The sequence below is a fragment of the Aspergillus pseudoviridinutans genome, assembly GCF_018340605.1.
Source record: "Aspergillus pseudoviridinutans IFM 55266 DNA, scaffold_6, whole genome shotgun sequence".
In the NCBI taxonomy this organism is placed as follows: Eukaryota; Fungi; Ascomycota; class Eurotiomycetes; order Eurotiales; family Aspergillaceae; genus Aspergillus; species Aspergillus pseudoviridinutans.
The window spans coordinates 387506-414397 of NW_025091286.1; the positions used below are offsets into that span (position 1 = coordinate 387506).

A 26892-nucleotide genomic window follows, 5' to 3' on the forward strand; every position below is an offset into this window, starting at 1 on the left:
AGAATGCGTCTTTTATCGCTGAGTCGAGATTTTCTCTGCACTTTGTTATTACTCGTCAAGAAAAAGTTCAAACACTGAATGAAGGCAATACTGCGGAAGATGGTATCCAGGGCAACCAAGCGGGGCCTAAGGAATCTATCGATCATTCAGATAGGGGTCGTGCTCAGTGTCTCCTCTTTAGGTAGATACACGATCGTCTCACAGATCAAAGGATAACAGTATACATGTGTCCAGATTAACCTGAGGTGGATGGACGTGTGCTGAATCAAAGATGAAGAAGCCTGCTATGATGACGAAAAGAGAACCCGTTGTGGTGGCCGATGACGGGCTATGAGAGTGAACAGACTGGTCTCAACCCAATCAAATGACAATAAACAAGCAGACAAAATCACGTGCTTGATTAGCCACGCCATGGTAAAGCCACAACAGCCACAACAGTCACATGATTTAATCCGTCATGGACAAACCACCTGCTGAAAGACCAGATTATAGATACTAAATCAATTGTTGGCAGGGTGATTTCTCATCATTGCAGCGAGATGATTAGATATAGCAGTAGATTAAGTCAAGCATGCTAGCACAGCTATTGCAATAGTAGTCGACAGGGAACAGCCAAAAACCAATACCACCTCTAGCACCCACAAATGCTTCGAAGCCAGTAAGAAACGGCCACCCCAGTAGACGCCCATTATATGTAAATGAATGAATATAAAACAAAGCTTGAATATAGCAACAAGGAGCTATTTGTTATATAAACAGTTATGCGACAAAATGTCCAGAAGTACGTTCCACATCGAGGTCATGTAAGATAGCGCTACTCCGAGGATGTAGCAAGTTGGAGGAAGGACGAAGATGCGGAGCTGGGATCGCTCTCGCCAGTCTCCGGACCTTCAGCTCCTGTAGAGCTGGATGAGGCGCCAGTGATGCCCGCAGCACCGACGGCCAGTTGTTCCTTGAGCGCTCTGTATTCGGCAAGTTGGGTTTGTAGTTGTTGCATCACCTCACCAATAGGGACGGCGTGGTCACTTAGTTTGTCACCGGGTTTGAAGGGTCTCAGCATGTATCGCACTGAGAGAGTCGTAATATTCATCTGTAAGAGGCATAAGACGTCAGGTCTGACAGAAATCAAAAGGTAGAGAAATCAAAGCTGCGCACTAACCTCGATGCGAGTCACCTGCTGTTCGACTAAACTCACCACTGTCGAATCGGCAAGCTCGCCACCGTGATTCTTGACCAGGTTAAACAAAGCCACGTTCGGCTCCTTCAGCCGCGCTTCGCCTGGATTCTCCAGCGCACCGCATAATCGTTCCAAGCGAAGAGTGAGCTCCCATAGGCGCCATATGAGATCCGTCTGAATTTCGAGCTGGGAATGTTTACTTATGGTCGTGGGGCCGTTCTCTCTGGATTCCGCTTGTTCCAGCGTGGTCAATCGCCCGGAAAGCGAGTGAGGGTATATGAGGTAGAGTGGCTCCGGATTCTCCAGGCCTTTCAACTTCCGCTCACCCTGGTCTTTGATAACGAATCCTTGGCTGTTGAGTTGCTGAAGTTCACGACGAATGTTATACCCCAAGCTATCGACCGCGTAGCTTTCCTCCGAGCCAGTAGAAGCGGCTCGTTCACTGTCGGCGTACATTTCAAGGTTGCGCTGAATATCGCTCATGAAGTCCGACGAGACGAAAATCTGGCCACCGTCGGCGACTGCCGAGATACGTGATGCACGGTTGACCATGGGACCGAAATAATCCATGCGATTAGTGACAGGATCTTTCTCACAGACAGGCTCTCCCCAGTGTATACCCATGCGCACAGACAAACCCCGGAAGATGATGTTGTTCTCCATATCGTACTGGACCTGACACTGAGGCTGTTCAAGGATTTCGGTGGGCCATTCGGCCTCCAAAAGCTGGGTTTGGCAGTTGAAACACCAGAGCAGGGCTGCTGTGGTGGTGGAAAAAGCGACCATAAACGCGTCACCTTCGGTCTTGACTTCATAGCCACCAATGATTCCAAGTTGTCGACGAAGGATATCGTTATGTATCTGAATCGCAGAGCGCATCGCGTCGGGACATGTCTCCCACAGACTTGTCGATTTCTTAATATCTGTGAAGATGATGGCCAACTCTCCAATAGGAGCATCCACGTAATCGAAGCGGGCGAGTCTCGAATCGCCGGGCATGTCACGCGGTTTCTTGGTACGCTTCGTGCTGGGGATGATTTGTTCCTCGGGGAAAGCAGGAGGCCCCATCGAGAGACTAGTTCCACGAAACTTGAGCTTCTCCCGCTTCTTTAGGTCACTCACACCGAGAATCATCACCATGAGTTTATTGTTAGCACCAAAGGATATAGCCAGGTCCCGGATTTTCTGAGCAGCGATCATGAGGTCCCTACGCTCTGCTCTGGTGACATCGACGACCACATCTGGCGTCACGTAGTCCCACAATTCCTTCGACGCCAGGATGATCATTTCATCCTGTTCATTCAGCTGGACATGCATGGTGTGAGGCGCTGCAACGACTGCGGGCATCAGCTGGAAGTGGCCAAAGGCCCTTGACACATGAAGAATGTCGTTCAGCCTTCCGTTGCGAGAGACAAATCCTCCAGCGGCCCGGATTCTGGCCCGCTCATTGGGCTCCGCGGGATCGTGATTCCTAGTTAGATACTTCAGCGTCCCGTCTGACTTCACAAGGATCGCCTGCGCATCACCAACGTTGGCGACATATAGATCCATGTTATTCAGATACAACACAGTTGCAACCCCACCAGACCGTATGTCATCTTGATTGAGGAGTTTTGTAGCTGAGGAACCTCTGTGGAAATGCCGAACACTACGGTCGTCAATAGACTTGTAGGCAGCCGCAGCCATATTCTTGTTCAACGCCAAGAATGTCCGCCGTAGCGCATCAAGCGGTGTTTCTTGTTCATCCACTCGTAGTTTTTTAAGCTCCGAAGAGAAGGTTGAGGTGAAGTTCTCATGGAGAAACTTGGCAATCCTAGAGCCACCCGTTGACTGAGCTTGGCCATCAAACAACCCTACAAGCGTTTCCACATTGTCCGGCTTCAGACGCGGGACGATCATGTCGATGATGGACAGATGCTCGCTTTTACCCAGAAAATCAGCCATGCCATAAGCCAGAGACCCGGCAAGTGAAGCAGACGTTCTGACACGTCGGTCTTCGTTCTCCTCAGGAATGGTAGGTGTTGTGAGCGTGACATCCATCAAACCGAGGACCCGGAGATGGGTAAGTGAGTTGAAATCAGTCAAGTCGGTTCCATTGGCGGTGGTCGGCCCCGCCGAAGTGATGTTTGGTTTAATCTCCAAGCGTTTGTTCCCAGAGAAATTGAGGTACTTCAAATTCCGATTCCAGTTCCAGTTCCAATCGTAGGGCCAGTTGGACACATTATACTTCAAAGCATTGCTTCCAACGTCCAAGATTGCAAGTTTGCTGACCTTGCATAGTTCTGCTGGTAGGACCTGGAATCGATTTGCATTCAGGTTCAGAACTTTAAGGTTACTTCCTTCCTCAAGATCATCGGAAGGAAGCGAGGTCAGCTCATTGCCTGAAAGGTACAACTCGGTCAGGAATGGCCAGCGCTTGAGCAGGCCCTGTGGAAGTTCAGTCAATTCATTGTACGACAGATTGACAACGCGTAACTCTGGAATCAAGGACAGCTCGCGGAAAATATCGTCTTCTAGCCGATTGTCTGCAAGATACAGATTTCGTAGAGAGCCGGCAAACGTTGTCGCCACGTGCTGAGAGAAATTTGAATCTTTCCTGGAAGAAGGACTGCCCTCGGTGCCTGATCGAGAAGCTGCCGACACTTTCCTCCCGCTTTGGCCAAGAGACGAAGCAACGGACGGTTTACGATAAGTCCCACCATTTGGTGAGCCTCCGGAGTTGAAAAATCCTCCTGACGTCTGGCTGGGTCGACGGGTCTCTAGCCCATCTTGCTCCTGAAGAGGGCCGAGATCTTCATAACTTGGTGTGGCGGCGCCCGCTGGAGTTGCTGCAGGTGTAATTCCCGTGTCGCTAGGTGGCTGAGGTGGAGAACTGCCGTGTTTGGGGAAGCTGTCCAGCACGTTTGATGACACATTGAGGGTCTCCAATCTCACGCAATGCCAAATTTCGGCCGGGAGCCTTCTCAGATTGCATTCCCTCAGGTTGAGATATTTAAGCTCGGTCAGGCATCCGATGGTGGCGGGGAGCGCGGCCAGGGGGTTTTTGATCATGCTGAAGTGCTCCAGCCGACGAAGTTTTCCAATATGCGGTGACATCGAGACAAAATGATTCTTATCAAGGATCAATTTGGTCAGGTTAGGTAGGTTCTCGAACAACGAATCCCGGAACTGCACAAGCTTGGCGGAGGCAATGTTGAGCGAGGTCAGCGTTGGCACTGGTGCATCAATGTCAAACTGCGTCATTGGGCAATGATCGAGTAGCAAGGTCCGCAGTTTGGGGAACGACCCTCTGAATTTCGAGACCGCGTTATGCCCAATCAGCAGTTGCTCCAGTCGAGGGAGTTGCGCCAGAATGTCTATGTTGGTAATGGCATTGAAGCGCGCATCAATCTCCCTCAGGTTAACAAGGTCCTTGAATGTCTCATCCAATGGCCCGCTCAGCATATTATTGGTCATCCAGATTCGTTCCAATGTCGCCAGTTTTCCGATATTTTGCAGCTCAGTGATATTGTTGAAACTGATATCAAGATCCACCAGGCTCTTCAAATTGCAGAGGAAAGAAGGAAAGACTTGGAAGTTGTTGGAGGAGATATTGAGACTCCTGAGATACTGGAAGTTCCCAAAGTAACTTGGTAGCTCTGATAGCTTGTTGTTGGCCATTTTGATGCTGACAAGGCCCTGCAACCTGTCGAGATTGGCATGGCCAAGCTCCTCCAAGAGATTGTTGGACACGTCCAAGTAAGTCAATCGACTTGCAAGGCTAAAACTCGCTGGCAAACGCCGAGCTTCATTGCCAATAAACTTAATCTCCCGTAAATTGATGCAACCCTGGATAAAATCTTTGGGGACATCCAGGGACAGATTCCTAGACAGGTTCAGTGAGATGATCTCGGACGCCTTCTTATAGAGCGTGATCGGGATGGTGACGAGACTCCGACCCTGAAGATCCACATGACTGAACTTCTGCATTCTGCTGAATCCAGGATCGCCATCGAGGCTGCTGTAGCCACTGAGCTTGGTTGGAAGGAATATGAAGCGGCAGATATAACTGTGGTCTTCCCGACCAATCTCTTCAATCCTATCCTTTGCAGTGTATCCAACTTGTTCCAGCAATAGTTTCTGCATAAGAATGGGTCGCTCTGAGTGATCGAGCTGCCTAGAGAGATCATTCCTTTTCAAGACGATTTCATAGTTATTCAAGTGGTCTTGAAGGAAAGACTTTCGGCCAAGCATAAGGAGGATGTCTGCGACGGTGGCATTCAGACCAGCTGAAAGTGTAGCAAACGTGGAATCAATGCGGAAGACTCGGATGAAGTATGAAGTCCCATCTGGTTCGCGTGCAATACCTGTCGACTCACTTGCCACATTTGGAAGCCGCGCAGCGAGGTCCTCCCCATGCTTCTTGACCTGCCAGCTCTCCGGAGCATCCCAGTGACCCGGAGGTAAGCCGTCCGACTTCTTCCCTTCCTCATTCTGCGACGGGACACCTTCCTGAGTCTTGCCTTTGTCGCTTGGAGAAGGGAGAGGTTGCTGGCTAACGATGCCCTCCATGTGGGACAGATCCGTATCAAGCGTCCAAACACCAGGCTCATCTGAGAGTTTGCCGTCCCTTCCAGGAGGCGCTTCATTGCCAATGCCCCGCCGGTTCCGTAACTTCGTGGAGCCCATAACTAGGCCTTTCCCGTCCTTTCGACGCTCGTAATCGCCTAGATCAGGGGGTTTGATAGAGGTGCCGCCTTCGAGACTGCCTTGCCGGCCTCGTCGAGGAGAAGCCTCCCTCCGCGCGAGCTTTGATGAGGACTTTGATGCGTCCTGCGCGGATTTTGATCCAGGGAAATGCTTCAAGGGACCATGTGCTTTGGTACGACGAATCTTATCCAGTATCGATCGCTTGTTGGAGGGCGCCCCGGGGGAGTTCTGGCCTTGTTCCCGGGAATAGGCACTCTGTATACTCGGCGTGGGGCTAGTAGAGCGACCACCAAGGGTGGTAGTTGAGCTCATCGCTGTCGAGGCATTTAGGCTATGTTCTCGGAAGGGGCGCAGTCCGAGATAAGAATCATCACGTCCTGTTGCTGGACGAGCTGGATAACCAGCAAGATCACCCGCGACAGTTGGCTTTTCTTCCTTGCTTCGGGAATGACGGTGGCTGCCAGGGGGCCTCCGAGCCTCTCTTGAGGCACCCGGGTTCACGGCATTCTGACCAGGAAGGCGACGTCCTTCAGGTGCGATGGGGGCTTCTCGGACAGGAGCTTCTCCGAATTGAGGAATGTCCTAGAGATAGTCACAAAATGAGAAATTCCAATCCTTCAAAAACAGACAGAGACGACATGTGAAGATGGGTTCGAATGTGGGCATTCTTGTCATGCACTTACATTGAAGCTTTGATACAACCATGGAGTAATCTCGCTCGAGGGTAGGGGAGTTCGCGGTCTTGAAGCATGTAGTGAGGAAGTATCATCCTGGGGTCTTTCTGGGAAGTTTCGTGCGCCGTCAGAATTGGCTCTTTCGCGGGCTTTAAACTGATCAATAGAGCCTGGCCTGCTGCTCAACGATCGGGTATCTTGTTCCTGCTCCTGTTTCGATTCGCCTGACGGGAGGTAGTCATCGCCAAAGAAACCTTGCAACTTCTTCCGGAATCGACCCCCTGTACTAGACTTCGAGCCCTGACTGCTGATTGTCGTGGCGCTGGCTATAGATGGTCTACGGTCGTCTCTGTTGTAGTCAGAATCGACGGGTTCACTGGCGAAGGTCCGGCCGGTGCCAGGACGGAATGTGGCAGATGCCGGTGATGCCTCGTGTTCGGAGAAGTCATGGAAAAACGTTCCCGAGCTATCCATGGGCGCTATCTTAGGGGAGGTTGACCACGAGGCATTCCGGTTCTGTTGAAAATAGTCGGTTTGGTTGGGATTCAGCTGCGACGGTTTCGAGTTCGAGCGAGACGTCGGCGGGGGGCCAGGATCGTCAGTCCCGGAGATCGCCATAGGCTTCCTGTGGCTGCCAACGCTTTTCTGCTGATCTGTGGGTGAGATATCGGGCGAATCCCATGAGAACGTAGAAGAATATAAGCTATTCGAAGAGCCTTTGTTTGGCTGGTTGTGACCCTGTGATGCAGATCTAAAGGTAGTTAGCACTCGTGTTATCTCGACAAGAGACCCCGCCGCATCGGCAGACAACAGGAAGAAATGCTGGCACGGAATTTCATCCGACATCAAAACAACATGACCAGTAGAAGATGACAGAGTTCAAAGCCCCATTTCTGAAGGCGTTTTTAGGGCTTTTGACAGCCGGTAATCACTGTTCGTCAACCTCGCAGCGCAACCAACTGTACCTATTTCGAATTTCCAACAGAGACGCAATACCAGCAATTCAATATGGGAGAAAAAGGAATGGGAGAGAAATTGAGCTTCACACTGTTTCTTACCTCTCTAAGCCCGCAGATCCAGGAAAAGGAGAATTGCTACGACCATTCGACATGGCTGTATTGTATAGCTGACGAGGGTTTTGACTCTCCCTGACGGTCTCTTGCGACAACCAGCTGTTGGCCCCGGAGCTCTCAGCAGAACTGCGCCTTCTGTTCGAATGCTCGCTTCCGCGCAACGACATGCTGTTATATTATCACAATCTTGCGGGCCAGGAGCGAGAAATCAACCGGTTGTCACAGCAGTCGCGGGAGCCAACAACGAAACCACCATGAATGTGGTCGACAGGTTCGGAGGAAGCGATGAAGGAGGAGGTTGAGGAAGGATATTAGAGCTTGACGGGGACGTTGTACGGGAGGTGTGTGCGATCAAGATCGAGATGGTCGGATGCGATAGCAAGGTTCGTTTCGTTAAAAGTAGGGAATGCACAGAGCAAGATAAGCCATCGATTCGAATAGTGCTTGAAGGAATTAAGAATAGGCTTGGTCGTTATTTGCAGAGACAGAAGTATCGCAAAGCCGACTGAACGTAGCACAGGGTATATTTCGTCGGGCGCGACGGTGTCAAGACGGAAGGTCCTTCATGTTCTGGAGGGCGAGCGGTGGTGGTGGTGGAGGAACGTCATCACACGTTCCACTATGAAAAGCTAGGCAGTCAAAATAGACCGAAGAAATTAATGGAATATAAGTCAAAAAGCTCAAATAACATCAGACATGGATGAGGATCAAAGATGAATCAGGAAGGGTTGTCGCGTAGTAGGTGATATTCATTGATGGTCAGGGTATGTTAAACCTGCGCCAACGGCGGAGCAGCAGGAGTTTGACTGTTTGAGATTCGCTGAGCCTCCTAAGAGCTATTATTACCTTACTGTTAGCCTGAGGCTTAGGGGGAGATCGCGGCAGGTATGGTAAATACCTAAATACATTACCTAAGGTACACACTTGTTTGGGGAGTTACTGCGGGAAACCCTTAGAATAATTGAGGGGAAAGGGAAGACATGACTGTAATATTTCAACCAGCTACTATGAGGTAGGTAAGGTAGATACTTAAAGCTAACTTAGGTTATGGAGCACATATTACCTATGAAGGAATAAAGATTGCTACATAGCGTATAAATCTCCAAAAGAATATGGTATCTACTCAGTATTCAGAAAAATACCTCAAGAATGAATGTATCGTTCGTTTCATTGTCTGTACCCTGTACTCTACTTCACCCATGCCTTAACAGGAGCTGTCAGCCTTGAGGCGATTCCGGGGCCGGGTGGTCCGTGATGATGTTCGTGCTTGTTCTGGCCAGACGCGATGAACTCTTTGATACKGTGTTGACCAGTTCAGTGTCCTTTCTGATCTGTCTACTTGTCTTAGATGAGGTGGACGAGTCTTTATATTGTTGTAAATCATCGATAGATTTACACTCGTCAACTTCAAGGTCGCATATTCTGTCCACAAACGGGCAGCTTGCCTTTGGATATTCAAGGAATTGAAGCTTCATCTTCCGGAGACTTCCGTGCTACATAAAGCTTTTGGCTATAACATCTACGGTTTAAGCACGAGATACGGAGTAACCTAAATCACAATATGTAGAGTTATCTCTCAGTCAGGCGTTTGCCACTTTAGGGACACACGGGGTAAGTCAGCTGATCCGCTCACCTATCAACGCGCCCCCTACTCTCCGAACTTTTCTTGGTAGTGTCACCAGTTCTTTTAGCACTCCGAGACAGGCAAGGTGCTTCGGCTGGAGGGAATAATAGGCGTACATTGTCAGCCGCCAGCTAGATACCCCCGATAGATTCCTTTCCTCTTTCTCTTGCGCCCAGACTTCTCGAAACCAATTCAATCATGCAATACGCGTTCTTCCATTCCTTCGTATCTCCAGTCTTTATTTGGCCTCTGTTTCCGGTACCTGTGCGACAAGCCATCTGTCTTCGACTAGACTGCAACATTGTTCAAGCGAGCAACCAGCAGGCAAAAGGTTGATACATGAACTGGGACAACCAGGGGCTATGTTCAAGAGCGAACAAGTAACAGGGCAGGACCAGTATCATCATTAGAAAGCTCGTTCTCGGGTGGATAAAGTTCGAGCAAGGTCTAATTAGATTAGTGGAGCTTGCTAGCATTCTTGAAGTATGACCTATGCCTAGATGCTTGAAACCCGCTCCAGACCATGCGGCCTGGGTGACTACGCCTGCAGGCAAGCCCATTTCTGCATCTCCTTCCTTCCAACACTTCAATTATCTTGCTCTACTGAATAGCTGCTGTCCGCCGGGTAATGTATCTTTGCCACTACGGGTGGTTTATTCCTACGGCCATCATCGGAGGAAGCAAGTGAAGGTTTGGTCAGTCGGTGACGTTGAGATCTGGATGTATTACCAGTGTGGAATATCCGACCTGCCTACTGAATGATGTATAAAAATGCGAAGATTTAGATGGATTAGATTGTGCAAATTGGATTTAATATAGAGAAGAAGCCAGGGGATACGGCTTGTACACAAGTATTCCGGTGATGTTCCCGCGGATTCTTCAACCGATGCCGTAAGGCTGATGTTTCCTCATAAGCCATCAATTACAATAACATCCCAGTACTTTGACGAAGACATCTTTCACACGCAGAGTCTCCAGTTCTGCGTATGAGCAGATAGCAGCGGGATGTTTGTATCAAGTCAAAGGATCCCGCGGTCCTCAGTTCTCGAGATATATCTCCCACAGAGGCGACCATAGTGCTTCGTTATCGCTTCAAAACATACTACGACGGATCGTGTCTGTAAGGTATGAAGAGGATTGTGGCTTCGTAGGTTCTATCTGATTAGAAGAAGCGTCTGCCGGCTCTCGAAGTTGTTGATCTCCTCGGTTGCCTTAGAGTGCTTGCCTGTTATATTAGAAGCAGGTGTAGCATAGGTATCAGAGCATAGCATGTGGTGTGGTTGCCGAGTAACATTTAATCAACGCTCAAGGCAAATTGATGTTACCTTTGTGTACCCAGAAGAGGTGCTCGAGCGATTAGTTGAGGTCTACGGCGTCAGACATGGTCGCCAAGCATGGGGAAACCTGGCGAGCTTCCACTCATTTTCTATAGGATCAAAGGGGAACAATGGGCCCTCTTATATTCCTACACCTGGGGATACTCCAACATTGAATGGTAGTCACTATACCAGACGGTGACAGGTCTCTTGAGAGAATTCGTCAAATGACTCGTGTTCTGTACCTCGAATGCCTGCTGCATTTGGTGGTCTGTATGACAGTCATGGAAGGATCAGCAGATGCTGAATAAAATAATCTAAAAGATCGCGGAACAAAGGTAGAGCACAATGCATAGTCTTGATAACATGATTTTAACTAGACACGCGAAATCTCTGATACTGTGATGTGACATGATTAAAGCGTCATATCCAAACAAGATGTTTCTGAAAAAGAGGGGGCTGGGATGGGGTGGGACGATCAGGCGGTGTCGAGTCTGTTGACTATCGCCACGACTCTACTTGGTTTTAGGTTGATGATGATATATGGGCACTTCCTTTGTTGGTTCGTCCCACTTTGTCCTTCTACATATAATCTTGAGACGGCAGAGCTTCCTTCAACAGAAATGGAGTTGTTGACGGCGGAGATGATTGGTATAGACATCAGACCTATATATAGACCGTTATGCACTCGCACCTCTGGCACATGGATCGATTTCGTCTGGGTACTTCGGATGAAACGTGCACGGAGGCCATGGTTCTTGGTCGACAGATCATGAACAGCCTAAGGAGCTATCTATATTTGCGAATGGAGTATGGAATACGGAGCTCTCTGTACCCATACAGTGGTAGACACAATGTAGCACTAACAACTACATTTTGGTAGTTAGTGGATATAGGCGTGTCTCGGCCGATCTTGGCCCCTCATGTTTCAACCCTTCAACCTTGAAGTCTGGCCGCATAAAAGCTCCTGTCACGTGCGGGAGGGTCACCAATGGCCAATGGGCAATCTCCAGCCACAGAAAAAGCGCCACAGCTAAATGCTCGAGCCAATGACAGCTTCGAGAAGGAATGGAAGGGCAGGAACATTGTGTGGATCTGCAGCAGATGTGTGCCAGGTCTCCACTCGGCCGCCCGCTAACTTGCCCAAAAGGAGTAATATGATGATGACGGCAGAAGAAAGGAAGTGAGGAGGCTGGACTACTCACCTTCCTCCAAAGTGATCCCCATGCTGTCGGTCAGAAGCTTTCCTTCCCGCAGATGAAGGACAGCTGCAAAGGTGATAAGAATAGCCTGTTGCCTAGTCCTTGGTTGTTACTGCTGCTGTGGCAGTGAATTGTTCTTTCCTCTCAATGTATCATCTCGGTCAATAAGTGGACTATTTTGCTTCTTCTTCTTCTTCCTCCTTTCTTCCCTTCTCTCTCCTCTGCATACATCCTCCTGCTCGTACTACCTTGTTTCACATACGTACTATCTAGTAGCTTTTGCATTCTCATCTTCTCTGCTGTATTATCAGATCACCTTCAATCTTTTCTTTGAAATCCCATCAGTTCTCACCTTACCTCCCAAGCCTCTCACCATGAGATTGCCTCTCGTTGGTGTGGCCATCGGCCTGCTTTCTTCCTCTGCCGTCGTGACAGCTCAGACATACACTGACTGCAACCCACTGCAGAAGAGTGAGTTGTACCTTTCGAAAACTACTGTCCCATCGAATGATGCTGACATGTCAAAAAGCTTGCCCTCCGGATCCCGCTCTGGGGAGATCAGTCACCTACGACTTCACCAAAGGCGCGTCTTCCGACTTCAACCCAAATGGAAGCCCCACCTACGACAGCAATGGTGCTGCTTTCACTGTGGCCAAGCAGGGTGATGCCCCGCTGATCCAGTCCAACTGGTATATGATGTTTGGTCACGTCGAGTTCGTGATCAAGACCGCACCAGGCAAGGGCATTGTCAGTAGTGCAGTTCTGCAGTCTGATGACCTGGATGAGATTGATTGGGAATGGCTCGGAGCAAACAATCTGTATGTGCAGACCAACTACTTCGGAAAAGGAAACACTGGCAGCTACAATCGCGGCGCTGTCCATGACAATGCTGGAAACCAGGATGCTTTCCACACCTACACAATCGACTGGACGAGCACGCAGATTGTTTGGCAAATTGATGGCAAGACTGTCCGGGTTCTCACTGCTGAGACTGCCGGGGATAATTACCCTCAGAGCCCAATGATGGTCAAGGTTGGTGTGTGGGCTGGTGGTGATCCCAACAATGCGCCAGGCACAATTCGTGAGTGATCATCCCATTGCGGTGATAATATCGACTGGCGATATATGCTGACACCTCTTAGAATGGGCTGGCGGCCAAACCGACTACAGCGCGGGTCCTTATACAATGTACCTCAAGTCGCTCGTGGCGACCGACTACTCGACGGGTAAATCGTACACTTATAGCGACAAGAGTGGCTCGTGGCGGTCCATCACCTCCGATGGAGGTCAAATCAATGGTAATAGTGCCGCTGAGTCCATTTCAACTGTCGAGTCTGCCCCTCCTGTGACCGCGACAATTGACAGTGCTCCTATTCCTTTCAGTGGCACGCACCGTGAGACGTCGAGCTTTGTAACCCCGAGTATCTGGCCCTGGGTTCCCAAGCCTACCACTTTGTCGTCCTCTGTCGCGAAGCAGACGACTCTGCCCAGTGGCTGGACCTTTTCCGGATCTCGACAAGTCCAGCCGCCCAGTGCGGCTTCTGTGAGTGAGCATTACCCTTCATTTGCCTCTGCTGCTTTTTCGATTGAGACATGCTGATGCCTTGCTTTCGTTACAATATAGTCTACGCCCCTCTGTACATCATCTTTCTCGGCTTCGTCGCCGGTTTCATCTTCCCACTCCGGGCTTAAATCCAGTTCCGTCTCTTCGATCCCGAGTAGTTCAAGTGTGACAAAGTCGACCGGACATCTTGCTTCGACGACCACTTATCAGATTAGCACTTTTGGCTCGACTCTTCCCTCATTTTCCGCCTCGATTGCACATGTTGCCCCGACCGTTGCCGCGGCCAATGACCTGCTAGAGGCACCCGTCGGAATGGGCGTTTTGTGTGCGCTTCTTGGCGGCCTGATGGCAATCTTTTGAGTCGAGACTTCTTCAAAGAAGCAATGCACTCTATCACACTTACGATTGACGGCTACGGACATGAGACGATTGATTAACGAATGCATGACTTACACATGACGACGAACTGTATGTTGTATAGACACGGACTCCGCTGGCTTTGTTTTTTCCTTTTGCAATTTGGTTTTTTTCCTCTATCATTCAGGGATGGGAGCGTTTCTTTTCTTCTCTATAATTCTTGCACAGCGTGGGGTCACAACTTCATTTGCCTTGGCGCACTGGGTGATAGTGTTCGCATCGATCCTCTATCCGGATTGGAAGGCTGATCGAGTCCACCACCCGGCTTGTTACTTTCTGTATTGTTTATTCTCCGGCGAAAAGTGTTTATAGACTAGACAGCACCCGATACTAATTCGTGATACGATATTAACTTCCCAAGAACGGATAATGTCAGCCTAATCGGTTTCTCTGCTGCTCTACAGAGAGATCGACTGGTACTTAACTACAATTATTCCTTTTGAAGTATATCCCTGGGACCTGCCTCATTTTGATGTCAGGCCTGCTCATCCTATGGGAGTACATCCCGAAATTAGGTAGACGGACCGCAATTTCCGTTGTGAAGTAGGTATGAACATGTTTATTTATTGGGAATGACATCACGTCAAAGGGTCGCTTCCACGAGGTTATGATCCTAGGTGGGTGTTGTGTCCGACAGCACACGAACAATATCTTGGAACTGTCCTCTCCAGAGCTATCCAACATCGCCCTGACAGTCTATCTGCTTGCATTTCATCCAAAATGAGTTCCCGTGTATTCTTGATTCGTCATGGTGAAACCGAAGGGACACGGGGGATGGAGCATATCAGCACCACCGACCATACACTATCCACAACTGGGGAGAAACAAGTCGAAGTGACTAGGGAGCAGTATGTGGGTGAGGGCAAGTTGATCGACCCCAAAAGGGTTACACGCATGTAAGGCCTCTGCTGCCCACTTTCGCCGCCATCATGCGCGTGAGAACTGGAAGCTGAAGGAGAATTCCAACACCAGATACATCACTCCAAGGAGACGAGATCGTCAGACGTGTGAAATCCTCCGTTTGGGAGTGCACCAACATCAGCACTTCTACGATCGAACCACCAAGCAGACGACAACGACAGCGATCCCTCCTGTTACAGGCGAAATAGCCGAGGCGACGATCCAGATCACTCCCAGCCTTGGTGAGTGGGACTACGGCGAGTACGAAGGGCTGACCACAGACCAAATCCGTGAGAAACGCAGGCAAGGGGGCCTGGATAAGGACAGCCCTTGGTCGATCTGGGAGTCTGGCTGTCCTGGAGGCGAGTATGTCTTCTTTCTTTCCGCTCAGGGCACTGCATATGGTTCCAAAGAACATGGCTGGAGGCTGACTTGTGTCTTAGAAACCCTCAACAGGTCACCGATCGACTTGACGAGCTGATCAGGGAGATGAGAGAAGTCCTTAAGAGTACTACTGCCTCCTGGCCGGGAGGCCGGATGGTCCCTCATGTGAATGAGGAGCCTCGGGATATCGTTTGTGTTGGGTCTGGTCAGTCGCTGGCTGCGTTGGCTATGCGATGGGTCGGGCTGCCTTTGAAGTGTGGGGTGAGACTCCTGTTTGAGACAGCGGGCGTGGCTGTACTCGGGTATTTCTTTGCTTCCTTCTGCAGGCGGGAGCAAAGGCTAGGCTAACGATAAAAATAGGTTCGAGGATGAGGACTTGAATCAACCGGCTATCATCCTAGGACGGATGCCTGTGGCTCGTTAGTTTGTATGCTAGATAAGATGACACAGTCTTGGTTCCTTAGATCTTATCAACTTGACCGTTTAGATCGTCTAGATTATCTCTGGTTTCTGGTATATAAAAGCCATCATATCATTTCTGTTCTACAAATCTATTACACATTCAGAGCACCACCGCGGCAAGCAGCCATGGAAGGCCAATTTGGTGACAGAAAATGGCTCTTCTCAGCTGCTCTGGGGTCGATGTCACGGCAGACATCTCGATTCTCCGATGTTCGTGGAAGGACATCAACCGCACCATGCTCCTGAGGCGCAATGTCCGCCCTGGACTCTGTTCAGGGAGAGTTTCTTTAACTGATGGAGCTCACTCACATGGAAATCCTTGCTTGCATGCCTGGCTCAACCTCCTTGACAGCTTTCCAGGAATTATGGCACCGCTCAATAAGCGAGAGAGTATACCTGCATCGTCCGTGATTAGACCACGGCTCTTCGTATGAGCAATCAACAAATCATAGAGAGATGCCATACTTCTGATTCTGCAGCTCCCCATTCGCACCAAGAACGTTCTCCTCCTTCCCCTCGGCCAGCTTATACACCCGGAACCATTCCTTGATTGTGTCCAGATACCCTGGCATCAGCGACTCGACGTCCCCGATGTCACTCAGCTTGTCCGCCTCGGGATTCTCCAAGTCAACAACAAAGACCTTCCAGTCTGTCTTGTTCTCGTTGATGACGGCCAGCGAACCGAGGACTTTGACTCGTTTGACCTGTGCTGGACGCGGCATTGCGCCTCCCAGCTCACAGACAGCGAGCGGGTTCCCGTCCGCTGGGAGGCGAGTGAGGGGGTCGTCCATGTCGGGATCTTGGTATGTCTATTCCATTCTCTATCAATCTGTGGTTTTCTCAATTGAAAGTATGGAAGCGAGCGTACCTGGGGCAGCATCCCATAGTTGAAGGGGTACCCTTTATGCGGAAAGATGTTGGGGACGTACTTTAACCGGCCCTCCTGGATATCCTGCTTGAGAGGATTGAGGTACTCGTCTTTTGCGATCTGTTTCCGTCATTTTCATTAGTTCAATCGCTCAATTATTCAATTCCACTCAATGCTGTCAGAGAAAGGAGAGAAGACTACCTCCATCTTCGCATTCCACCACCTCGGCACCTCGACAACCATATGCACCACTGGCTCGCGGCCACTGCTTGGGTACAGAGCCAGATCATGCCAAGGGGAGAGGAGCTTGTCCTTGAGATTGAAGTAGACGCGGTACTCCTTCGTCAGGGGTTTGCCGACAGGGCGGAGGACGTAGTTTTCCACGAAGTCGGATTTGGTTTCGTAGGTTGGTCTGTTTGATTCTTCTTCAGTCTTGTACGGGGCCATTTTGGAAGCGGTATCTGTTGGCTGTCCTTTTGCAAGATATGAACCTAGATGGTGATTACGGGTTAGGGTTATGTGCTATACTAGGTACTTCATCCGTAGATTAAGGTCCTTTACACCGCTTGATGATTATGAAAGTAGACTACCTTTCTGGTGAGGATTATCCAAAGGAGAATCATTGTCACAGTGACGTCTATAATTGAAAACCTCGAGTCGATGAACAAGAATGACGATGTTGTCCATTGTGTAGATAGCTCCCTCCCTGCCTGCCTTGCTTCATGATGATATGATACCCATCGGACCTGATTTCCGGTCGAATGAACCTATTCGCCAGAACGACGACTCAAAATGTGTTTTACGCTAAGTCTAGGCCTACCACTACTCAGGATCCTCGGTAAGTACCATAAATTTGTTCTCGATTCACAACACGGATATCCTCGGCTCCATCGCTACTTTACCCCTGTGCCCGTTGCTTATAGTCTATACCCCAGACTAAGCTGCCCATGCAGGACGACGGATCGGGAGTATTGGCATGTCAATCGAAAGATACCTACTTCTGGGGAAAATGTACTTGCAGCGGCAGACAGTTGCCGGGTTGGGGCTGATTTCCGTCGCTGAGGCGCGGCCCTGCTAGTTCTTACGTGGTGTGATGGTACGGTGCCATTGGGAGTGAGTTTGACATGGGGTTGATTGGTTTGACTGCGAGAATGGATATGGATTGTATGCGATGCATATATCACGCGACGAGGTAGACATCTGCTAGAGACTTGATAATAATAGAGTTATTATTATTGATGATAATAAATTGCTTGATCCTAGCAAGTTCACATGCATTTCGCAATAGAGTCCGTTACACGCCGGGTGTCTCCTGTGCGATCTCTTACATGACTTATGGCCACGCTCTATGTAACGAGCCAGAGGCTAGAAGGCTGAGGTGTTCGAAAAGAATACGACATTTGACATTTCCATTTCACTAACAGTGTGGAGTACATGAAGCGTTTTTGTATCACACAAGGCCGTAACCATCGTTTTAACATATATGCTAGCCCCAAGAACCATCCAATCGTGTTTTTCCTTCAAAACGTGTCACATAAGCTCGTTAATCATCATGCTACTGCCCGTTATACTTGGCTCTGCGAGTCAATCGATTTTTTCTCCACTGGCTGTATCAGCCGCCGTAGGCCCGCATATGGGGTGTTCACTGGGCTATCTGTCCCCGTGTACAGGAACATATCGTACATCCATCCGCCGAATGTGCACCCTATGAATGGTGCTACCATGGGGATCTGCGATAGAGTTGTTAGTCCTTCACGCCAACAGTCATCATACTCAATAGAGCCAAGGCATACCCAGAAGTAATAGTTCCCCGCCCTCCAAACGTCGGGGCCGTATCCGATCATATAGGAAACCAATCTGGGTCCGAAATCTCGAGCGAGGTTGATGGCATACCCAGTCTCCCACCCAAAACATGCGCCAATGCCAAATATCACAAAGAAAAGCGCAAGTGGGGTAAGGGGACCGGCCCCGATATTTCCATCGTCTTTCAGAGCAAATATCATGAACATCAAGATGGAGCTGGCGATAAACTCCGAGAAGAATTGTCCCGTCCTGGTCATGAATTCCGCCGGGTAGGTACAGAAGATACCCGCGGTGGCTGTACTAGAATACCCAGGCACTGTCCGGATGTTTGCTCCCCCTTCGAACTGATCGATGGCCGATCTGTAATTGCCGTAGACAATGGCTGCTCCACACATAGCTCCCAGTAACTGGGCAATAGCATAGACGGGGAATTTTCGCCAGGGGAATTTGCGAAAGACGCAGTTTGCAAAGGTCACTGCAGGATTGATGTGTGCTCCGGAGATGCCACTTGCGTAGACACCCAACATGACTCCGATCCTGAAGAGCAATTCCGTTAGTAAATGGTTAGAGGAAGGAGAGGGTAAACCAAGAGACACTCACCCCCAGCCCCAGGAGATCGATTGATAGTCACCTTTGGCGCCTTTGCTAAGTGTGACCTGGGCAACCACGCCATCTCCAAAGAGGATGAGGATCATAGTCCCGAAGAATTCGGAGAATGCATCACGGCAGTAAGTCCGGAACTTGCTCCAACCTGGTTCAGGAAGCACGACCTGAGCCCCCTGGGACTCAAACGCAGTGTCCAGCATAGAAGCCCCGCCTTTATTACTAGCAGTCAGAGTGACAAAAGCACTCTCCTGTATCTCTGTATTATCAAGGACTTGTTTGAGGGTAGTCATAGTGAACAGATGGAGACAGCCTATGAAGACCACAGCACTGGTTGGTAGAGGGTAGGAGAGATGTAGAGACGTGAATGCTGAACCTGTCGAGGCGAGACTTGAAGCAGGAAGGTATAAATATCACAACAAGTGAATGATCTGATCGGAAGGGCCGGGGCAGGTGAGCACGGAAGTGAATGGCAAGTGCATCAAGACCTAATACTAGATGGAAAGTACCGTTCACAAGCGGAACTTGCCGTGTGCAATAGGAAGTGCTATACATTCGGATTATAATCCTTAAACCCAGACAATAAAGGCACTGAAATACGCAGCCCCCAGTGTCACTTTGCTCGAGTGGCACATTCAAACCCGCTCATTCTTTCCTGACACGCATGGTGACACCCCCAGTAAGGTTATGCCTTTGCTGGAATATTCGTGCATTGTGCCATAGAAGCCCATCAGCCATGCGCTCAGAAACAGAGTAAGATTAGATTTGAAAATAGAATGCCCAAGAGATCCTTTGCTGCGCAAAGCGGCATCATACAGCCACGTCGGCAAGGGCTGTCGTCCTTCGAGGACTATGAGGTCCTCAGTCTGATTGCTCAATTTCGGCCGGGGTTGGAGGGCTGATGGAAGAACAAGCCATGAACGACCGAGGCGAAAACCTGCCATTCGTTCGCTCCAGTCGGAGTGACCTACTTTTCAGTCGCATCCTCGGACACAGCATGAGCCCGTTCGACCTATTCGTCGTCTCGAACCATTCCGTCTTAAGGCATACCAAGGTCAGACACTGGTCAGTTTGAGACACCGAAGAGGGGCTTCGGCCCATGCTGCATAACGTTTGAGGACATGACTCCCAATTTGTCCTTGTGTTACCTCCTGACATGGCCAAGTAGCAACGAGGCGGCAAGGATTGAGGGGTTTTTCGCTGAGACGATCGGCTATCTTGGAGATTGGTGAACTTGGCGGGACAATTGCCCATGTCCTTGGTAAGTGGCAATAATTGAGTGTCAGCCTGGTCGACTTTTCTACCCGCAGCCTCCGTGATTCCATGAGCACAGAAAAGCTTGTTGTTGGTGCAACTCTCCTACTTCAAGACTGCCCTGTGTGTTCTGATAAACTGTCTTGCGGCTCGGTCAAGATCGACTCTCCATGCTGCGAGATGTCTCCAGTTGTGCTCCACAAGGTTCTGGAACTTTTGGATGGGACGGCCATCATTCGACTAATCGATTCTCCCACTGATGACAGTCCCCGCAATTGCTCCGGCATGGTTGCTACTGTGGGGGCCGATCACTTCCACTGTAGTCTGTAGTTGACTGGACAATGGCAACAACCCAAGATAGGCCTGTTTTGTTTGGCTTCGAATAACACATGCTTCTCATGCAAGTCGAGGATAGTATGACTGCAGGTAGGTAGCATTGCATGAATCGGAAGTTCAGCAAACGAAATGACGGTAACTGTGGATGAAATCGGATGAAGACTGAGAGGTGTTCGATGAGAAAGTCCCAAATGCACGCGGGTGGAGTTATTAGGCCTAGCTCGGGATACTCCGTAGTCCGTATTGTCTCGTGCTCCACCTTGACTTCTCTCGTTTCTCTCCTTCTCACCTGTTGGATGAGATGAGGCTTTCAATACAGGAGAATCGCCGGAATGCGACTTTGCATCTAACTATCATTGATACAAAGACGATGAATCTGATAGACTCCTCCAGGGAATATCCATGTTGGTTGATGCGCAACCACCCGAGGTAGAGCCTAAGAGAGATCGAAAGTGGACGGCCTGACAGGACAAGCTGCTGCAAGCCGTTCGTTCTCATCCATTCAGAATTGATGAAACCCATGGCCATCAGGATGACCGGCTCTCGAGCCCGTTTCCCAGCTCTTCTCTTCATTGGAGCACAACACTAGACCGACATGTCTTTAGTCGCCTGTCCCTAGGCATGGGCTTGGCCAGCCGCTACACTAAAGCACCGTTCGGGTTCGGCCGTGTTATTGGATTCCCCGATGTCTGGATTCTGGCCTGGCTCGTGCCTCCCAGCTTACGAAGGTCTCCCCAAGTCCCCATGATTATCATTTTATGCTTTTCCGTCATTCGATCTCGGCCACCCCTCCCTAACCTTGACCAACCACTCGAATGCGCCCCCCGTCTCTCAGAGAACCCCCGCAGATCAAATGCCAGACGGAAAAATTGTGAGACCAGAAAAATGGCGTGGGATAGATTGCTCGAGGATTATTTAAGATAGAAAGGCAGCTATCTCCAAAATGTGGTTTTTCCGTTCTTTGCTTTCGAACGTCTCCTCACTGTCTCTGTGGGGCTTACCGTCCGCTTTACTGTCTGTCCCAAGCCATCGCACGGAGTTCACTGTTGCTCCCGAGTCCTGAGCATAGGCCCAGCCCATAAGATCAGGCAATCATGCAGCCCTCAGAGATCTTTGTGGGATCGATTGATCAGGGTACAACCAGCTCCAGATTCCTGATTTTCAACCGAGACGGTGAGCCTGTAGCATCACATCAGGTCGAGTTTACACAGATCTACCCCAATCCCGGGTATGTCCACTCGAGATGAGCTCGTTTAGCGGCATTGATGCTGATTGACCGGTCCACAGATGGCATGAACACGACCCATTTGAGCTGGTGTCTTCCGTTGAGACGTGCATCGAAGAAGCGGTCAAACAGTTTGAATCGGAGGGCTACTCCCGGTACAGTATCAAGGCGATCGGCATCACAAACCAGCGGGAGACTACCGTCGTTTGGGACCATGAAACGGGCGAGCCACTCTACAACGCGATCGTCTGGACAGATACGCGGCCGCAAGCTATAGTTCATGAGTTGAAGCAAAAGCGCGAGGCTTCGCAATTGCAACAGATTTGTGGTCTTCCGCTGACAACATATTCATCCGCCCCGAAGCTCCTCTGGATGCTAGAACATGTGCCCAAAGTTAAAGATGCGTACGAGCGAGGCACATTGGCGTTCGGTACGGTAGATGCGTGGCTTGTATACCGTTTGAATGGTGGCGTATCCGCAAACGTGTTTGTATCCGATCCTACAAACGCTTCACGGACGATGTTTATGAACCTTGAGACCCTCCAATACGACAACTTCCTCCTGGACTTTTTTGGTATCAAAGGAAAAGTCCACCTGCCGAAGATTGTGCCTTCTTCAGACGCCAAAGCTTACGGAGCACTGGCATCTGGAATACTTGCTGGCGTTCCGATTATGGGCTGCCTTGGTGACCAGTCTTCGGCGCTTGTAGGACAAAAGGGCTTTTCGCCAGGAATGGCGAAGAACACCTACGGAACGGGCTGCTTCCTTCTGTATAATGTTGGAGAAAAGCCAGTCATTTCCAAGCATGGACTTCTGGCTACTGTGGCGTACCACTTCGATGGCAAGCCGGTCTATGCCCTTGAGGGCAGCATTGCAGTCGCCGGATCTGGCATCAAATTCCTACAAAATAACTTGAACTTTTTCCAAGAGTCCAAGGAAGTGAACGATTTGGCTCAGGCGGTAGAAGACAGTGGAGGCTGTGTGTTTGTCACTGCGTTCAGTGGTCTCTATGCGCCTTACTGGATTGACGATGCAAAGGGGACAATGTGTAAGGCAATTAGGGTTAAATCTCCTTTTGATCTGCACTGACTTCCCCGGCAGTTGGTATCACACAGTACACCCAAAAGGGCCACATTGCCCGGGCGACGCTAGAGGCCACCTGCTTTCAGACAAAGGCCATCTTGGACGCAATGGAGAAAGACAGTGGACATGCGCTGTCAGAATTGGCGGTCGATGGAGGCATGAGCAACTCAGACCTTGCGATGCAGGTATAGAACTTGAGCCCTTTCATTTTCAGTTCTCGAAGCTAATATCCGACTAGATTCAAGCAGATCTCATCTCGATCCCGGTGTATCGCCCCAAGATGCGGGAAACCACTGCACTTGGTGCGGCCATAGCCGCAGGTCTGGCGGTAGGACTGTGGAGAAATTTCGCTGAACTGCGAGACATTAACCGTGCCGGAGGAGCCGTCTTTGAGCCCAAGGTCAGTCGCGAAGAAAGCGCCAAGTCATTCGCAAGATGGGAAAAGGCCGTGACAATGTGCAAGGGCTGGTCTGGAGATGAGCCACCACCTCCAGTGCAACCTGCTCAGAAAGAGACCAAGAAAAACGCTCCTGAGGTGGTGACGAGCAACAATGCTATCAATGTTACGCCTCCAAAGCTCAACGGCGAGCTTGCCATACCAAAACTCCCTTTGATAAGTATCTCTGGGGACTTGGAGGACGCCGACGAGGAAGACCTGTACCTGGAGCTGCGAAAGGTGGAGATCCTACAGAGGCTCAAGAAACTCCGGAAACTCAAGCTTTCTTTTTACTGAGCATCTCATGCTCCCATGTTTAACGTTTTCTTGGGGATCTGTATCTGTAGGATGTTCATATTATGGTCATGAGAATTAACGAAGTAGTTTTTCTTATAGGAGGAGGCGATGCTTATTTCCCTCCTACGCCTTACTCCGGTGAACCATTGATTGCTATGCGCATCCTTGTTCATTTGCCTGAATGGGCTTCTTATGTCGCACAACCACCTCCACTGCTGATGTGAGATTTAGGTTTCAACTGGCCCCTCTGGCTCTTGCGCCTTTTTTGCTTTTGTACTGAGGGGCATACATACTGCTATCTTGTGCTGCTGATTGTTTGCTATCAGCTGCGCTTAGGTCCACGATATACAGTCTAATACTGCATAGCGGAACCTATCTAATTGTGCATAAAAGAAGTACCATAGCTTGTGCTCAATTTCTGTGCTTTGGGTGTATGGGATTCGTATTCGTAGGATATAGTGCGTGCTATGTCCATATCCATAACTCGTGCAAACGCGTTACTATAAAATCTAAACAACGGAGAGAAGTCGCATTAAGATCTCAATTCTCCTTGGTCGGTAAAGTACCCTCGTCCTCTCGCACGAAAACACAATTCAGTTCTGAACCAGGGCTAAGGGTAACCTCAAACTTCAGCACAGGATCCTCGACCCGCTCCTTCTCATTGGCCGGCATGGCCTGGATCCTCTCAAAGGCTTGCAGGATCCTCACAACGGTGTAACCCATTTCGATGGTAGCAAATTGCTGACCGAGGCAGATCCTCGGCCCCCCATTGAAGGGGATAAATTGCCAGGGTTTGGGCTGCCACCCGGACAGCCACCGGTCAGGCAACCATTTCTCTGGATCGAAGTAGTTCGGCGAGCCCGGGGGTTCGTAGTTCTCTGCGCTTCGCTGCATGATCATCGCCGAGTAGATGACGCGCGTGTTGGCGCGGACACCGACTGGCGAGAGGCCGTCGGGCCCGCCGCCGCGTGGCAGCGTCGTGTCACGGAGGGAATAGCGGACGTTGAAGGGAACGGCTGGATAGAGGCGCATGGTCTCGTTGAGGACGGCGTTCAGGTACCTCATCTCCTTGAGGTCGCTGTAGCTGGGTTTCTGGGCCGAGCGCCCGAGACCCAGTCGGGCGCTGATCTCCTCGCGCAGTTTGGCGACGACATCGGGGTTGCGGGCTAGCTCGAAGACACAGAAGGAGAGAGTTACGGCTGTGGTGTCGCGACCGGCGAGGAGGACGGCGACGATCTGGTCACGGAGGACGCGCGGGTCGCGGGTGAAGTGGGCAAGGGCGTCCAGGAAGGTTTCTCGCTTGGAGAGTTTCTGGTCGAGTTCCGAAGGTGTCAGAGAGAGGGCTCGGTTGATGTATGGTTGGATGAAATCGTCCATCACCTTGAGTTCGCGGCGGAATTTCCTCTTCGACACGGCGAAGTTAAACATGCTGATCCCACAACTAGTGTTAGTCACCACGTATCCCGTGTTCGCGAAAGGAAAAGAAGCTTACCCCAGCCGAAAGATCTCGGATTGACAATGCTTCACATATCTGAAGGCCTCTGCAAATCTGGTCTCCGGATTGTGCAGACTGTTTGTGCCCTGGCCGAGGAGATAATCAGTGGCTGCGTCCATGGTGAAGCGGAAAAACAGAGAACCGATATCGACGACGTTGCTCCCACTGGGCGAGCTGCTCCCTGCCAACAGAGGAATCAAGTTTTGAACGTGTTTCTCAAAGACTTCAGTGTCGACGATGCGATCCCGGACAAACATTGGTCGGATGAGATGGCGTGAACGGGACCAGAGCTCACCATCTGTGACGAAGATACTGTCACCTAGAAAGTCTTTCCATTGTTGATGGAATTCCTCGCCTTTCCCATAATCTGCAAATTGTCCCGTAAGAATAGCCTTGATGTTCTCAGGGTCTTTAGTCAGAATGACTCGATGCGTGATACCTCCACTAAGCTCGGCGGTTTTGACGCAGTCAATCTGGCTTGCTCCTTTCGCGTTCAGGATCGCTTGATGCAAAAATTCATGGTCTGTACCGTTGTCGTTGGCCTTGCATGCTCCGTAAAGGAAGTCGATTGCTGTTCCAGCAGTCAGCCATGCGCGAGTCAACGCCAAAGCTCCTTGACTGTTTGCGACAACCTACCATATGGGAAGCGGAAACGAATTCTCGGCGCTGTGTAACCCAGCTTCGAGATTTCCGTCGACACCTGTGCCCTTCGAATCATGCAAGCAAAGAACAAAGCCCCCAGCAGATAGATGGTTGCTATCCCCGGATGTATCTGAGCAAGGAGTTCCTCGATCATCTTGGCAAGTTGCTGAGTCGCAGATGCTCAAATATCGCACATCAAAATCAGACAAGTCATCTGCTGAGAAAAACAGGGAAGAGAGAGTATATAGTCAAATATGCAACCGGTTCAGCAAGATCATATCCATGGGCCGAGCTAGATGCAGGTAACTGGGACACAGTCCCTCGGAGATAGACCGCCAGTTCACAACGTGCATACAAACCACGACGCAATACAGAACCAGACAAGCGACACAATGTCGAGGAAGTAAGCTCATTGGGTCTAGAGAGCGCGTTGATCGAGGGCCATCCATGTGTGGATATAGCAGACTAATGAGTCAATGCTTTTCCTCCACCACAAGCCCGCAAACGGCTAGTCGAGTCTAAATTGACGTCTATCCATTTTAGGTGCACCTCAGTATGCTTGCAAAAACCCCCTTGCAGAAGAATCGACCATTGTCCAGTTACTTCCAGACACTTGGTGGCGGATTTTGAAATGCATGCTAATAATGGTGATCATAACAAGGAATCTCGCTTGTCCGATACTTCATATGCCGCATGTGTTAAAGAGATATTGGCTGTCACTGCCATAACGGAATCACCTCAAGCTAGGGCACCATATCAGAATGGGCCGCGAGGCAATACCCGACATGTATAAACCATGCTTCAAATTGGGTAGCCTAAGAGCCCTTCACTAAGCGCTTGTTGAAAGTGTCATTGTGTCGCTTCATTGAGGGATCCTGACCCAGGAGAGAGGATTGGTGACTGATGCTAACAATTTTGAAACAGCCGTCGAGCTCAGAGAATTTGAGAGAAATCTTATTTCCATTTGAGAGATGATATCTCACCATTTACAAGCTAGAATACCCTGTTGTAATTGTGTAGACGGGGATGTACGCGGAAATAGCACCCGAATCTTAAAGCAGCAAGGCAATAAGGCACCAAAGGGGTATGTATGCATTGTTTGTCATATTGCCAAGCCTCCGTTCACGTGATGATGTGGCTGATGAAATCAGCTTGGCGTTTTGCCTCATCACCCAAAAGTCTCGTAGGATATTCCCAAAACAAGCGACTCGTGCACCTCCTTCTTTGGCCTCTCTTACCAGCTGATCACGATTTTGCATAGGCTGCGATTTGTACTGGGTTCTTCTTGCTATACCGAGAAGCAGATATTATTGCCACAGCAACCCCCTTTGAACGGGTGGCGCGGGAACTATTATTGTACGGCCGTCA

General features: G+C 50.0%; 7 protein-coding genes across 7 annotated transcripts; 3 read left to right on the forward strand and 4 right to left on the reverse strand.

The window, feature by feature from the left end:
* Positions 1 to 814: 814 nt before the first annotated feature.
* On the reverse strand, positions 815 to 7780 carry acyA (adenylate cyclase acyA; the record flags this gene model as incomplete). The annotated part of the gene is made up of 4 exons (XM_043304457.1): positions 815 to 1090; positions 1160 to 6448; positions 6550 to 7291; positions 7599 to 7780. The coding sequence occupies 4 exons, from the start codon at positions 7778 to 7780 to the stop codon at positions 815 to 817; spliced, it is 6489 nt and encodes a 2162-aa protein (XP_043160392.1).
* A 4349-nt stretch (positions 7781 to 12129) lies between these two features.
* Positions 12130 to 13679, forward strand: Asppvi_008592 (glycoside hydrolase family 16 protein; the record flags this gene model as incomplete). The annotated part of the gene is made up of 4 exons (XM_043304458.1): positions 12130 to 12226; positions 12285 to 12836; positions 12898 to 13298; positions 13530 to 13679. The coding sequence occupies 4 exons, from the start codon at positions 12130 to 12132 to the stop codon at positions 13677 to 13679; spliced, it is 1200 nt and encodes a 399-aa protein (XP_043160393.1).
* Positions 13680 to 14456: 777 nt separating this feature from the next.
* Positions 14457 to 15444, forward strand: Asppvi_008593 (phosphoglycerate mutase family protein; the record flags this gene model as incomplete). Its single annotated transcript, XM_043304459.1, is given in 4 exon segments — positions 14457 to 14621; positions 14638 to 15002; positions 15080 to 15322; positions 15381 to 15444. The coding sequence occupies 4 exon segments, from the start codon at positions 14457 to 14459 to the stop codon at positions 15442 to 15444; spliced, it is 837 nt and encodes a 278-aa protein (XP_043160394.1).
* A 130-nt stretch (positions 15445 to 15574) lies between these two features.
* Positions 15575 to 16797, reverse strand: Asppvi_008594 (putative inorganic diphosphatase; the record flags this gene model as incomplete). Its single annotated transcript, XM_043304460.1, has 5 exons — positions 15575 to 15743; positions 15792 to 15878; positions 15948 to 16291; positions 16351 to 16470; positions 16552 to 16797. The coding sequence occupies 5 exons, from the start codon at positions 16795 to 16797 to the stop codon at positions 15575 to 15577; spliced, it is 966 nt and encodes a 321-aa protein (XP_043160395.1).
* A 1118-nt stretch (positions 16798 to 17915) lies between these two features.
* On the reverse strand, positions 17916 to 19049 carry Asppvi_008595 (MIP/aquaporin family protein; the record flags this gene model as incomplete). Its single annotated transcript, XM_043304461.1, has 3 exons — positions 17916 to 18080; positions 18144 to 18690; positions 18754 to 19049. 3 exons carry the CDS (start codon positions 19047 to 19049, stop codon positions 17916 to 17918), a joined length of 1008 nt encoding a protein of 335 aa, XP_043160396.1.
* A 2391-nt stretch (positions 19050 to 21440) lies between these two features.
* On the forward strand, positions 21441 to 23387 carry Asppvi_008596 (glycerol kinase; the record flags this gene model as incomplete). The annotated part of the gene is made up of 4 exons (XM_043304462.1): positions 21441 to 21574; positions 21634 to 22619; positions 22673 to 22839; positions 22893 to 23387. 4 exons carry the CDS (start codon positions 21441 to 21443, stop codon positions 23385 to 23387), a joined length of 1782 nt encoding a protein of 593 aa, XP_043160397.1.
* A 540-nt stretch (positions 23388 to 23927) lies between these two features.
* Asppvi_008597 (cytochrome P450) lies at positions 23928 to 25678 on the reverse strand (the record flags this gene model as incomplete). Its single annotated transcript, XM_043304463.1, has 3 exons — positions 23928 to 24828; positions 24880 to 25453; positions 25519 to 25678. 3 exons carry the CDS (start codon positions 25676 to 25678, stop codon positions 23928 to 23930), a joined length of 1635 nt encoding a protein of 544 aa, XP_043160398.1.
* Positions 25679 to 26892: the final 1214 nt, after the last annotated feature.